Genomic DNA, 14,914 nt, shown 5'->3' with positions numbered 1-14,914 from the left:
ACATAGTTTTGCCTTCCTTCTTCAAAAATCCGAAGTCCAGTAAAGAAGCAAAATGGCACACTTTGGATGTGGTCAGATGTCTGAGCATCTACCTCGAAAAAATGAAAAACATCAGACTTTCCGATTCCCTCTTGGTCATCCCGGAAGGGAAAAAAAGCAGGATCTCAACCTACCAAGTCTACCATAGTGAACTGGATAAAAACGTGCATTAGAATGGCCTATGAGAAAAAATCCAGTACGGTACCCTCTAATATCAGAGCGCACTCTACCAGAGGTTTGGCAGCCTCATGGGCCTTCCAGTCCAGAGTTTCGTCAGAAAAAATCTGCAGAGTGGCAGTGTGGTCTTCATTTCACACCTTCATTAATCATTACAAGTTTGATGTCTTTTCAAACAAAAATTCAAATTTTGGAACTGCAGTTCTTCAATCAGTATTACCTAAATAATTCAATTAAAAATCCCTCCCTCGCAAATTGTTGTAAGATGCTTTTGTACATCCCATTATTTACCCACTGCCATGTGAAAGGAACAGGAAAAGTGAAAATCATATCATACTTACTGAGATTTTCCTTTCCTCGACTGGAACATGGCAGTGGGTAAGGCTTCCCACCCTCGATGGGGGAGACTCCAGGAATTGAAGATGGCGGCCGGGGGCGGAAGTAAGCCTTTTATATTTTTAATATCCTGTCCCATGCGCACGGCAGGGGGATTAACCCATTGTTTACCCACTGCCATGTTCCAGTCCAGGAAAGGAAAATCTCGGTAAGTATGATATGATTTTCGCTTATCTACTGCAACACTTAACAAAATATGTATTGGGCAGGTTTGAAATTGCTGTTAGTTAAGTGCTACACTGACCCCTTGATGCAGTCCATCTTTCTCTGGGATCGTTGTTAAGGCCTTGACAAACATCACAAAGAGGACTGAAATGTGTTAGTATTTCTTGGATGTAAAGCTAACTGTCTAAGAGACACAGTGGGAAGGAGGTCCCGCCCCATAGAACGTACAGTCTAAGTGGGTGGGGGCTAACATACAGGCACAAATTGGAAGGGAAAAAAGTGCACAAGGTAAAGGCATTGTCCAATAGGTACCAGGACTAGACTAATGTTCTAGTGCTTCAAAAGGTAGAATTTTAGGGATTGAGAGAGCTCTCCTTATGTAGGAATGGAATTCTAGAGGTAAGGAGCAGCAAGAGGTTTGAGACAAGAGGGGACAGTTGGTGTGGATGGATTGAAAAGAAGGTGGCTCTGTGAGGAGCAGAGGAGACATGCAGCAAGACAAATGAAGAAATGTATTGAGGAGCAGAGGAGTTAAGGGCTTTGGATGTCAGCAGAAGGATTTTATGTTATCCTTTGCATATGGCCATATTTAGTGAAGTTTAGTGCAATGCTTTCCCTAATGCCACAATAAGAGTATTAAATATACATGGTGCTGTTAGTCCCCACACTAGTGATATTTGCCCACTTTCTTCTTCAGCAAATTCAAACAATGTGGATGTCATCCATGAGTGACAGTAATTCACCCAACAGCCTCTTGTCTGTACACAGCTTCTCCACAACCAGCTGAGCCACTTTTGGAAATCTTCCTACTTGTGACCCTACACTTTTCTGTTATGAGTAGGCTGTTCCCACTACAGGCTAACATGGCTCCTGATCAACTCAAAGCAAGCACTGCCTCAGAAATCACCTGATGGAAACACTGCAGTAGAACGTTGTAATAACTTCACTTGATTGGAGGATGCATTTTATACTGGTATCACTTTAAATGTGCAAGGCGTGAGTTTTAACCTTTATGCCCTCTGGTTAGTTTTTCCTGTTTTAAGTCTTGCTGAGGTAAGTATTCACAAACAGTGTTTTTCCCAAAGAAACCTTTAACTCGCACCACACAATGCTGTGACTTGTTTCTGCTATGGCTCGCCGTCGCCAACAGTTGAATTGCAAATTCCACCCTCCTCTCCCGATGTCCACACAGGCGGGCACACACAAGGAATTTTAATTTCGCTATAGATAGAGATTTAAAATAATATTGTTCCTGTTTATACGAATCTGCTGGGCGACCACTGATGCAAATATAAAAGTTGGATTTTATAACAAAATTACTTATAAACCGAAATTTCCTAGCTTCGAAGCAGTTTGGAACGCCCCCTCGCGTATTAGTCACTACCGGAAGCAACGTAACTTCCGCCCGCTACAACACGCTTACTTCCTCCGTTGTTGCCGTCGTCAGGAAGTCCGGGGGTTATTACCGCTATAAAGCTTACATCGAGTCGCGTGCTTTTGTACTTCGTGATTGCCATCGCCATGACTGACCGGTATACTATTCACAGCCAGCTGGAGCACCTGCAGTCCAAGTATATCGGCACGGGCCATGCGGATACTACCAAGTGGGAGTGGCTGGTGAACCAGCACAGAGACTCTTATTGCTCCTACATGGGTCACTTTGATCTGCTCAATTACTTCGCTGTGGCCGAGAACGAGAGCAAAGCACGGGTACGGTTCAACCTTATGGAGAAGATGTTGCAGCCGTGTGGACCCCCTGCTGACAAACCCGATGATTCCTAAGTGAGGTGTTTGCTTTCTGATGCTGCCTGGGATCTACAACCTACCCGTTCAGAGAGTCGGCCAAAGCATCACGTCGTTCTTCTTAAAGTTTTCGGGACTTCATAAAGGATTTCCCGCCAAATTATCAGGCATGTAATGAAGGGAAGGACCGCACTAGTGCGTTGCAAAATCGAATATGGACACTCGTGCATCTGCATGAAGTCTCATTGAAATCCTTGTACCAACAACGTCTGCTTTTCCTTAAACTGCGTATCAATTGTAATAAAGCAATCAACTTTAGTTGGATTCTTGGTTAACATGGCGTTTGTCGGTCTCTTCTTTGTACACAATGGTACCGTTTATGTAATGTATGTACATTTTATTGTGACTTTGCTTGGGTTTTTTTAAAGGAGCAGTAACACCAAAAAAAACAAGTTTATTAACTTAATTAAATTATAATGTACCGTTGCACTGGTAAAACTGGTGTTTTTATGAAATATAGTAGAGTTTGTGAAACAAACAAGTTTCTGTGTAGCCATGGGGCAGCCATTCAAGGCTCTGGTAACAGCAGATAACCAGTTCAATTTGTAGAATAGCATTGCATCTTAATGCTTATCTGTTAAATGTGTTGTCTCTTCTCCTTTTTCAGTTTAAATAGTTGCTCCCATGACTAAATCTTTCTAAAGCAAATACAACTTTTACGAATGTGGTACATTATATTTACTTTGAAAACCTTTTCTGTTACTGTTCCTTTAAATGGGTGCTTCACATTTTATATAACTTTTAATGGCCTTCATTTCTTTTATAGCTTTTGAGTTACAGTATTTGCTGCCACCTTTATAACTCTTTCCAGCTTGGTTTTCATCTAAAACGAGTGCTCCATAAGGCTGCAAATTTTACTGTTTTTGCTACTTTATTATTTTTCCATTAAAACCCTCTCCTATTCACATAAAAATAGGGGTGTGGAAGCACTCTAAAGGCTAAGTAATTAGTATATTTAAGTATAAAGGAAGTGCTAGTTTTAATGCACATTCCCTGGGCCCCTGTCTCAAAAGTAAGTTTACAAAACAGGGGTTTTTAGTTACAAAGTTATGATCATAAAGTTGAAAAGCCACCATACCACGTCAAGGTAAACCCCACATGGCGGTCCCTAACTTGTTTGCCTTTCGGCCATAGTATAAAAAGTCTTACTGCATAGTAGCATTCAGTGTAATCAGTGTCTGTTGAACCTTGGTTTCAGTGAAAAGGATCTATCTTCCCCCGCCAGTATGCGGCTTTTAAGGGAGAGGCATTGTCCAACCAACGCCCATTTTTAAAAGTATAGGGCCCCATTAGTTTAAGGGGGGGTATGGGGTGCTATTAAAAACCACATGAAGCTCAGCCACAGCTTCTGGCAACAATACAATGTATAAAAATAGGGGTGTGGAAGCACTCTAAAGGCTAAGTAATAGTATATTTAAGTATAAAGGAAGTGCTAGTTTTAATGCACATTCCCTGGGCCCCTGTCTCAAAAGTAAGTTTACAAAACAGGGGTTTTTAGTTACAAAGTTATGATCATAAAGTTGAAAAGCCACCATACCACGTCAAGGTAAACCCCACATGGCGGTCCCTAACTTGTTTGCCTTTCGGCCATAGTATAAAAAGTCTTACTGCATAGTAGCATTCAGTGTAGTCAGGTGCTGTTGAACCTTGGTTTCAGTGAAAACCCCTGGCGGGGGAGGATAGATCCTTTTCACTGAAACCAAGGTTCAACAGACACTGATTACACTGAATGTTACTATGCAGTAAGACTTTTTATACTATGGCCGAAAGGCAAACAAGTTAGGGACCGCCATGTGGGGTTTACCTTGACGTGGTATGGTGGCTTTTCAACTTTATGATCATAACTTTGTAACTAAAAACCCCTGTTTTGTAAACTTACTTTTGAGACAGGGGCCCAGGGAATGTGCATTAAAACTAGCACTTCCTTTATACTTAAATATACTATTACTTAGCCTTTAGAGTGCTTCCACACCCCTATTTTTATACATTGTATTGTTGCCAGAAGCTGTGGCTGAGCTTCATGTGGTTTTTAATAGCACCCCATACCCCCCCTTAAACTAATGGGGCCCTATACTTTTAAAAATGGGCGTTGGTTGGACAATGCCTCTCCCTTAAAAGCCGCATACTGGCGGGGGAGGATAGATCCTTTTCACTGAAACCAAGGTTCAACAGACACTGATTACACTGAATGCTACTATGCAGTAAGACTTTTTATACTATGGCCGAAAGGCAAACAAGTTACTTAGCCTTTAGAGTGCTTCCACACCCCTATTTTTATACATCTTATTCAAATAAAGGCATGGTTGCTAGGGTAATTTGGACCCTAGCAACCACATTGCTGAAATTGCAAACGGGAGAGCAGCTGAACTAAAAAGCTAAATAACAAAAACCATAATTTATAAAAAATAATTAGCAATTATTCTTACAATATTACCCTACATCTTACTAAAAGTTAAATTAAAGATGACTAGCCCCTTTACAGGGCATCTAACCCCCCAAAAAATGTAGACTTGGGATTTTTCTCTTGCATCTTTTGGCTACTACTACCAGGCTTTTGGCTCAACTTAGAATCCGCAATCTTGGGGTTGTCGAAATCCATAGTAATAGAGAGTGTCACGGCGACTGTCGTGGGCCCCTTGCTGTCCCGAGGCGGCCTTTCCAATGCAATTTCTTCTCGCACCCTATGCTTTACCTTTTCCCAGTGGGGTGGAGACATCACTAGTGCAGAGTACAATTGCACTAGAATGAGACAAATTTTTGATTTAAAAATGGAAATTTTGGCTCTTGAAGTTAGTAGGAGTGACTTTTTGCCATTTCATATCTCACCCCACTGCAGCAGCGACCCTGGGGCTAGGCTTGAAGAAACAGTGGAATTTGGGGATGAATTGATCTCTTGCTATCCCTGAAACTATAAATTAAATTAGCAAATATATAAAATTGTTTTGAACTCACAAAAGCTTAAATCATCAGTGGTCAGAAGTTGTTGCAGTTGAATTATATTATGTTGACAACTTTGTCACTTGACAGAAGCATTTCTGACCTATTGCACCAGGCAAGATTAAAATGCACACCAGCAGCAGAGTGCACAAATCGTGTAGTACAATGCATTTTGAAATTAGTCTTTTCTTATGCTTTAAAGCAGTGCTGTCCAACTGGTGGTCCGCAATCCCCCTTTGTGTTGCTCCCCACACAAACCCCCCTTTGTGTGGCCTGCTTGGACTGTTTACCTTGTGTAGGATTTAAAAGATATCTGTACTGAGATTAACTGGCCCCTGCATTGTTTACGCCTTTAAAATCTTTGTTTTTCACACACCTAAAGCCCTGTACTGTTTGAACTTCAGACCCAGACTGAAAGTGCCCACATTGTTCACCTGTTCACACCTCAGACAAACTGTTGGAGGAGCACCAGCATTGGGTCACTGTATGTAGCACAGTATGAACTGACCCTGATAGGTTTCCCTGTCTCCTGCTGTATTCTGCCTACCCTATGCTCCCTGTGTGTGCCATACTCTGCCTTCCCTATGCTCCTTGTTTGTGCGATACTTCTGCTTGCCCTATACTCACTGTGTGTGCCATACTCTGCCTGCCCTATGCTCCTTGTGTCAGCCATACTGAGCCTGCACTATGCTCCCTGTGTGTGCCATACGGCTTCCTGCCCTATGCTACCTGTGTCTGCCATACTCTGCCTGCCCTGTGCTCCCTGTGTTTGCCTGCCCTATGCTCCCCGTGTGTGCCTGCCCTATGCTTCCCGTGTGTGCCATACTCTGCCTACCCTATGCTCCCTGTTTTTGCCATACTCTGCCTGCCCTACACTACCTGTGGGATGTGAGCCTCGGGTTTTGTTAGCATTTGGAAATTGTTGTTAGGGGCCCCTAAGGTGTTTAATCATGTGCTGGAGGGCACTGTTTTATCCACAGGGGTTGGAGGAGGTATATGGATTTTAAAAACTTCCTGTTTTTCAGCTCTCTAACTCTGAGCTAGTCAGCAATTTTAAGGGGGGAACATGGGCAAGGTATGATGTACTCTTAGTATAACCAGAAATATATAGAAAATAATTGCATACAACACCAGGAACACATTTTTTGGTTTGAGGGTTGGCCGCAGCACTGTTTTATTAGCATTTTTAAACAATACAGTCTAGTTTAAAACAAAAGTTATCAGTTCTTTGATATCCAAAAACCAGCCAGCCTCTGCTCATGCCCAGCAGGCCGCCATGTCACCATGTCAAGCGCGTCATAAACCTCTAACAGCGGTTGACACCCCTCCAATAAATAGTGCTTTCTCCAGTGCTGTGTGCAAACCATTGTTAAATATATCGTTCACTATGTCTGACAGGTGAACTCCGACTGGTTCCAAATCAAAGTGTCTAAATACAATAATATTCAGAGTTTTCGCAAATTTGCTCACACAATGGTTTACTTTCTTTCTGCATTTCTCAAGCAGTTTCTTTTCTGGTGAAAACCACACCAATCTCGGAACAATTTCTGACCAAATAATGATCACATCTTCCATCATTGCCTGAATTTAAGAAAGATCTCTTTTAATTTGACTTATTAAATCGACTGTTCTAATTTTCCCAATATGATTTCACCAAGATGAATAAGTATTATATCCGGGTAACCCCATCTAACAAGCATCTGCAATAAAACTGAAATTAAATCATTCCACCTTAGACCTCTGATACCCATCCATAATATCTTGCATTTCTGCCAGTCCAAACTCAAATTGACTCCATATGATCTGATGTGTTCCCTCCTTTTTGCCCAAAAAAATAAACACTTGTCCCAGCATCCATATCTTGATCGTAGGGCCTAAAATAAAATACATTTTTAAACCATATTTGATCGAACATACAGTTTGTACCTAGCAGCTTCCCAACAACCTATTGTTTTGATGGTGTTCTCATTGAGCCCTAACATAGCAGCCCCTATGCGAAAAGAATTTGTCTTGAAGCCTTCAGTAGGAATGCCCAGTTTTTGTAAGCACATTTTTTGCATGCTGGCAAATTGATATCTCAAAACAAAATTTACCATCCTGGTGAAGAAAAAATGGACCTGTGACCTTCGGCCTAATGGCTGCAAACTCTATAAACAATTTAATTGGGCATAATGTATTTTTGCACAAAAGGCCTAACCATGAGATCAAACCTTTTGCATTCTTGTTCAATTTCCCTTCCACAATGGTTAAATCATCAACCTGTAAACCTCCTGGTATTATTTTGGATGGGGCAACCACCTCACTTACCCTTAATGCTGCAAAAGAGGAAATTATAAATAGAGCTCTAAACAATATACATTCATAAACATTCAAAGCAACTTCAGGTAAAACATTTATCAATTTACTCAACAACTCCATCGTAATGGGTTTCCTTGTATCAACAGATTTGTTTCTCCTGGCTAAACCTTTTAGAATCTGTTTTACCAAGTGTGCTTAAGTGTAGTCCATCTTACCTATAAGTTTCAGGAAGAATGAAATTCCAGCAACTCTCCGTTTTTTAACCCTTTAAGTGCCAGCAGAATTTCACATTTTGGTTACGCGAAATGCCAGCCGTTTTTAAGCATTTTGTACTTGTTCAGATTAACAAAGTTTTATTATAGGAAAACCTCCACGAAACTAGGAAAATTATATATTGTTTTTTTCGTTACAAATTGGGCTTCGACATGCAAGTGGAATTTTGTGACTTTTCAGGAGATTTAATGTGTATTTTGGGTGAAATATGTAAAAAAAAAAAATTGTTAAAAAATTGTGTATATCTTGAGTTTTTTTTCCACAGAAAAGTTAATTTTACATGAATTTTTTTTCTGTTTCTAAAAGCCCAGATCCTGCCAAGTCCAACGATACCAAATATGTATCAGTAACCCACTTTCTTTGTCCAGGAGTAACCCCCAAACTAAAACAGCAGTTTGTATAATTTTAAACCAGAACAAAGTAGATAAGCACACGTGACAGTTGATGCTGCATAACGTATATGTAAATCTAACTTATCCCTTCATGTTTGGTATTTTTAGAAACTACAGACCTTCAGGTTTCTAGGCGTGCTGTAGTTTTCACTCAAAATTCAAACACATTTTACCAGTGCATCATGATATTTAGAGCTTTTTTGTTGCATTTTTAGTTTTTTTCTAAAATGCAAACTAAGACGCAGGACCAAATGTAAATCTGACAAAATAAAACCGTTCTAAATGCTATAACTACAGACAATTTGAAAGACAAACTTCTCTTGAAGAAAACGATACCCCATATGTATGGATACACATAGAGACGCAGCCCCCAAACACCCCAAAACAGGAGCAACGCATAAGGGCAATTGCAGTTGAAAATCTGGGGGCTGCTCTCTATGTGTACTACTTGCAGTTCTTCAGTCTAAACACCCCCAAACTGTGAAATAACCCCCACAAACCATATATTTCCGAAAAGTACACTTCTTCAGCTATTCAAAGATGCCATTCTCGCTTTTCTACATGGAGAATTGTGGCCGCAGTCGTTCTTAGAAGTCAGTGATTTGGTCTGAAATAAAGGAAAAAAGAGTTCCAAAGTTAGATTTCTCCCTAAGTTTCCATGGCAACTAAAAAAAACCTGCTCAATAACAATCTGCAGGTTCCCCTGAATAGAACGATACCCCATGGGGCCGATTCATCAAGGGTCGAATATCGAATTGTAAAAACTTCGATATTCGACCATCGAATTAGCATGCTACGATAATCGAAGGCTGTCTTCGATCGAAGGAAACCATCGTTCGATCGATCGATTCCATGCTACGATGTGAAGGTTTGCGCGTATCGAATAGTCGAAGCTGATCGAAGGTAACCTTTGCCCCACTTCTATTCGAATCGATCGATTCGAAGTTTTTATGCCCCACTTCCTTTCTGCCATTTTTTTCAAACAGGAAGTCCTCTGGAGGCCATTTTAGGTGCATTGGCGCCCTTAATGCGCACTTGCTATTTGGATGAGCTAGGTGGAGGAGGTTGCCAAACAGCTGCTTGAAAAATGAGAAGAAGGAGTGAGGAGGAGGAAGGCGAATGTGGTTCCAGCCCTGAAGAGGTGCCCAGGGTGGCTGCATCCCACACTACGTGGGATGTAAGTCACCAGAGGAGGGGGAGAGAGGGGGACAGGGGCTGGAGTGTTAGAGGGAGGGGTTCCTGGGCTGAGGTGGAGGAGGAGAGCCTGTCAGGGTCCCATAGAGGGGGAGGGGAGAGGTCTGGGAGTGCCAGGACAATGAGCTCCCCCAGCTCACGCCATGTGTCCCCCCCAACGTCGGGGACACGTGGTCGGTCCCGCACCCCAGCCAGGGGAAGTAGGGCCTCCCCCAGGGCACGCCACGTGTCTCCCCCAACATCGGAGACACGTGGTCGGTCCCGCACCCCAGCCAGGGGAAGTAGGGCTTCCCCCAGGGCACGCCACGTGTCCCCCCCAACATCGGGGACACGTGGTCGGTCCCGCACCCCAGCCAGGGGAAGTAGGGCCTCCCCCAGGGCACGCCACGTGTCTTCCCCAACATCGGAGACACGTGGTCGGTCCCGCACCCCAGCCAGGGGAAGTAGGGCCTCCCCCAGGGCACGCCACGTGTCTCCCCCAACATCGGAGACACGTGGCAGGTCCGGCACCTCAGCCAGGGCTGGAACTACAGAGATGACCGCCAGGAGGAGGCAAGAGGAGGAGGAAGAGACACCGGCCTCACAGAGGAGGCCAGAGGAGGAGGACGATGGCGATGAGGGCCCCAGTGGGCGAATGGGGCGAAGATTTACCAGTGAAGAAAATGCAGCACTGGTTGATGAAGTGATCGTGCAATGGGATGTGTTATTTGGATGTCGATCCCATTGCATCAATGCTGCCAGACGCAAAAAAATCTGGCAGCTAGTAACGGACAAAGTTAACGCTGTACGCGCTGTACACAGAGATCACAACACTGTGTACAAGCGCTTCAGTGACCTGAAGCGTTGGATGTGGGCGAAGTTTGCTGCCAGGAGAGCAAAGGCCCAGAAGACCGGCGGTGGCCCTTTACCATCTTTGAGGCTGCAGCCTTATGAACGCCGGCTTCTGGACATTATGGGCAGAGAGGTGTGTGAAGGTTTAGAAAGCTCACATGACACAGACTGGAGAAGTAAGTACATTTTAATACACAACATTCTTACTGCTTTTATCCACATTCTTATCATTTGCCTAAATAACTCATTTCCCCTTTGTCATTTAGCTTCTTTCCTTAAATATTGCTCCTGTTTGCCATTAGAGGATTTTATGTTTCCAGGATTCTTGTTTGTTTTTGTAGTAGTTAATTACGTGCAGCTGTAACATTGCCAAAAAGGCAAACGTTTATTAACCATTTCCCTACTAGAACAGAAATGTTTATAAAGTGGATTAAAAGGGTTGTTGAGCTTGAAGTTAACTTTTGAACTATGTTATGTTATCATTTTAGACAGTCATATCATTCTATTCCAGTCTGTGATTTCTAGGAATGTATGGTTGCTATGGTAATTTACATCCTAGCAACCACTTTTTCAAAATCGTCTACTGTAGAGCTTGTATAAAAAAAAACAGAATATTGGGTACCAGAGGAAAACATTACTTTAAGGTTAACAAACCCTTTAACTTCAGTGTGTAAAAGTGTGAAGCAACATATGTAGAGCCTACAGCACCTGTATTGTCACTTATTACATTCTGTGCTTCTCACATCATTGCAAACAGGGCCTTTGTGTCATGTATTTAACTTTTCAACCTTAGCATCTCCCTTGCAGTGCCCTGATAGACTCCACTTGGACTTTAAACATATCGTTTCCTCCCCCATTACATTTGAGTTATTATTTTAAAGGCTAACTTAAATATTTTAGAAACATGTTGTAGGTTTGTCCATCAGCCTAATAAACAAGTACAATTGTAGTAGCTTATGACTGACAAATTTTTTTGGCACATTTCTTAACAATTGCAGCACCACCGCGGACAGTGCCACAACCCACGGACAGTGACCAGGACCAGGACCTTGATCCTCAGCAGCCCCAGGAAGAGGGTGAGGCTGCAGAGAGCCCTAGAGCCCCACAAACTCAAGGTACAGACATGTTTGTGTTTGTGGCCAATGTAGTTGCTTCCTCAAATTGTTTGCAACATTACTAATGTCCAATTTCACATTACAGAACATCGAGCTCCCCGGCGTGCCCAGTCGCCAGCCGTGCTACCTGTGGTGCCCCCCAGACGTAAGAGCCCTTCCTTTATTTGTCTGTGTCCCAAAGATGCAAAGAACATTTACTGAGTCCCTTATGCAGCCTACTTATGTGCCTCTTCAGTGTTAATGAAAAGCAGTAGGTTGTTAAAGACAGATTTTGGATAGAATATACATTTTGCCCATTTCCTTATGCGACCAAAGTGTCAATTATATCAGATTGTTCTGCTGCTCTGGCTCTGCATCTCTCCCTTCCTCTTCCTGTGCCCCCCCCATTCTGACTGTCAGCCTGAAATCACCATACAGTGCTACTACTATTTCACTCTCTCTCAGCCCCACTTTAAAATCCTACTGATGTCTTTGTGACTGCCCTTGACTATTGGCTCTGCTCAGCCTACATTCTCACCTGTTGACTCGACACTTTTCTTTTTCCTTCTACATGGTCCATCTTGCTCCCCCTCACTCCAAGCCATCCACCGTCTCAAGATTTACTCTGGCTCCTCATGCCTCATAGTAGTTTTCTCACTCCATGCTGTCTCTCGGGTCTCCCTTTCCACTTGCAGGTTCCCTCTCTGTTCTTGCTCCCACCTCCTATACCACCCCTCTGTCAAGTTTCACTCCCCTCTCCCAGGTTCAATAACCACTCTCATTGTGTGTCTCATACTATCTCCTTAACTTGCAGCTGATGACAAACAAGGCAAACAAAAAACACATATATTTTGACTAGATACACATTAATGTTCCATTTCAAATCCAGTATTGGAATGATTTAGCCCCCCCCCCACACCCAAACATGGAAACACCCAACACCAATTTATCTTCTAAGATTATCTTTGTGAGCTTCCTTTCCCACCTTTGTTTTTTTGTTATGGGTTATGCACATGTCCAATAAATTTAGCGATGTTTATATTTGTTTTTTGTTGTAGGTGATGCTGCTGAAGCAGGTGCTGCAGCTCCTGCTGCTGCTGCACCAATTGGGGGACCACCACAGGAGCAACCACAGCGACTGGCTGAGAGACGTGGGCAGTATGTGGGGCTTATGCAACTTCTCATCCAACAGCAACGCCGCAACAGTCTCTGGATGCGAAGATGGTTTGCTCACATCCATGCCGCCTTCCGTGAAGGTATGCAGAGCATGGAGCAAACCCTCCAGAGCATGGAGCAAACCCTCCAAAGAAGCATCCAGGACCTGGTGGCGGCTATTCGGGAAGTGGCTCAACAACCACGGGGTTCTGCTGAGGGTCCAGTCCCTGGTCCTGCTGCTGCTCCCCCTCCACCCCCTGCATCTCCTCAGCAGCGCAGAGGAAGGGGGCGTGGAAGGGGACAAGGTCCTGTCCAAGGGGATAAGCGCAAACGTCCCTAGCTCCAGTCTGTGTCACTTCTCAAACTGACACTGGCCTCTTTGCCCATTTTATCCTGGCAAAGAACTTCGCCCAATTCACGCTTCAGGTGTGACTTTGTCCGTTACCCAGCAATGGGACTGACATCCAAACAACACATCCCATTGTTTTAGACCATGCTGCATTCTCTTCACTGAGGGGTGCCATTTTAAGATCTATTGGCACCCTTTCCAATAACATCTGGAAAAGCACTTACAAACATCAAAGTGCATTTGCTCTAACATATTTGTCTATTTATGGTGTTATCAGCACCAAGGTGTGCCATATCTACCATCCATTGGTACCCTTTCCAATAACATCTGGAAAAGCACTTACAAACATCAAAGTGCATTTGCTCTAACATATTTCTATAGTAATGCTGCAGTGTTTCCCAAAACATTCACTTGGGCCAAAAATGTTACATGTAAGGCTCAAAGAATTGAAATACTACTCTTTTGCTTGTGTATTTTTCACTAATTACTTCAAACATAACATATGTTAACATATGCTACCTCTGGCCTACTTTGGCTACCCAGCACTCCTAATAGGTGCCAACGCCTACTACCTCCTCCTCCTCCTCCACCTGTGCTCATTCAATAGCAAGTCCTAGGTGTATGATATGCCTTATAGGCACAAATGGTTGTTACTTTGCACAAGAAGTTATGTGGCCTACCTCTGGCCTACTTTGGCTACCCAGCACTCCTAATAGGTGCCAACGCCTACTACCTCCTCCTCCACCTGTGCTCATTCAATAGCAAGTCCTAGGTGTATGATATGCCTTATAGGCACAAATGGTTGTTACTTTGCACAAGAAGTTATGTGGCCTACCTCTGGCCTACTTTGGCTACCCAGCACTCCTAATAGGTGCCAACGCCTACTACCTCCTCCTCCTCCTCCACCTGTGCTCATTCAATAGCAAGTCCTAGGTGTATGATATGCCTTATAGGCACAAATGGTTGTTACTTTGCACAAGAAGTTATGTGGCCTACCTCTGGCCTACTTTGGCTACCCAGCACTCCTAATAGGTGCCAACGCCTACTACCTCCTCCTCCTCCTCCACCTGTGCTCATTCAATAGCAAGTCCCAGGTGTATGATATGCCTTATAGGCACAAATGGTTGTTACTTTGCACAAGAAGTTATGTGGCCTACCTCTGGCCTACTTTGGCTACCCAGCACTCCTAATAGGTGCCAACGCCTACTACCTCCTCCTCCTCCTCCACCTGTGCTCATCCAATAGCAAGTCCTAGGTGTATGATATGCCTTATAGGCACAAATGGTTGTCACTTTGCACTATCAAGCATTGTTGGGTGTCCAACACTCTACCTGGCCAGCACTAATCTCATATTGTTGATTTTCAACTGGCCAAATGTTAGTTGTACATCATATTGATTGTTATATTATTGTTTTTGATACAAGCTTATCAGGGCCAAATTTTTGGATACTGTTTAATGTAAAGTTGGCCATGATGAATCCTGGGGTGCATTAGCAACGTTATGCAACAAATGCTTTGTAAAGCTTTTGCCCTTTAGTGGTCTATAGGGGCTGCTATATTTTGAAATATATGTTGAGAACAAATTCCTCCTGTGCCTTCCAGCTAAGGTACATATTTTAAGGTTTTCAAATAACTATTGTATGTTCCAAAAACAAAGAAACAAACTTTCTACTTTCTACTGCAAGAAAACAGAAGAAGCCATACCTGTGGATCAAACAAGAAAAATGCATTAACACAAATCCAAACAAATTTAAGTAGCCACACAAAAGCCTGTCATTGCTAAACAAACACTGCCACTTACTGATATGTTA

At 43.1% G+C, this 14,914-nt stretch overlaps 2 protein-coding genes across 2 annotated transcripts; both read left to right on the top strand.

The window, feature by feature from the left end:
* Positions 1 to 2,193: 2,193 nt before the first annotated feature.
* sf3b5.S (splicing factor 3b subunit 5 S homeolog) lies at positions 2,194 to 2,855 on the top strand. The gene has a single exon (NM_001171762.1). It carries the CDS (start codon positions 2,299 to 2,301, stop codon positions 2,557 to 2,559), a length of 261 nt encoding a protein of 86 aa, NP_001165233.1. The 5' UTR covers positions 2,194 to 2,298; the 3' UTR covers positions 2,560 to 2,855.
* A 7,220-nt stretch (positions 2,856 to 10,075) lies between these two features.
* LOC121394209 (myb-related transcription factor, partner of profilin-like) lies at positions 10,076 to 13,388 on the top strand. Its single transcript, XM_041564530.1, has 4 exons — positions 10,076 to 10,681; positions 11,504 to 11,620; positions 11,706 to 11,765; positions 12,658 to 13,388. The coding sequence occupies exons 1-4, from the start codon at positions 10,210 to 10,212 to the stop codon at positions 13,092 to 13,094; spliced, it is 1,086 nt and encodes a 361-aa protein (XP_041420464.1). The 5' UTR covers positions 10,076 to 10,209; the 3' UTR covers positions 13,095 to 13,388.
* Positions 13,389 to 14,914: the final 1,526 nt, after the last annotated feature.

This window comes from Xenopus laevis, chromosome 5S (genome assembly GCF_017654675.1).
Source record: "Xenopus laevis strain J_2021 chromosome 5S, Xenopus_laevis_v10.1, whole genome shotgun sequence".
Classification (NCBI taxonomy): domain Eukaryota; kingdom Metazoa; phylum Chordata; class Amphibia; order Anura; family Pipidae; genus Xenopus; species Xenopus laevis.
Note: the sequence above shows the minus strand (reverse complement) of the source record. Positions and strands in the feature narration are given on the sequence as shown.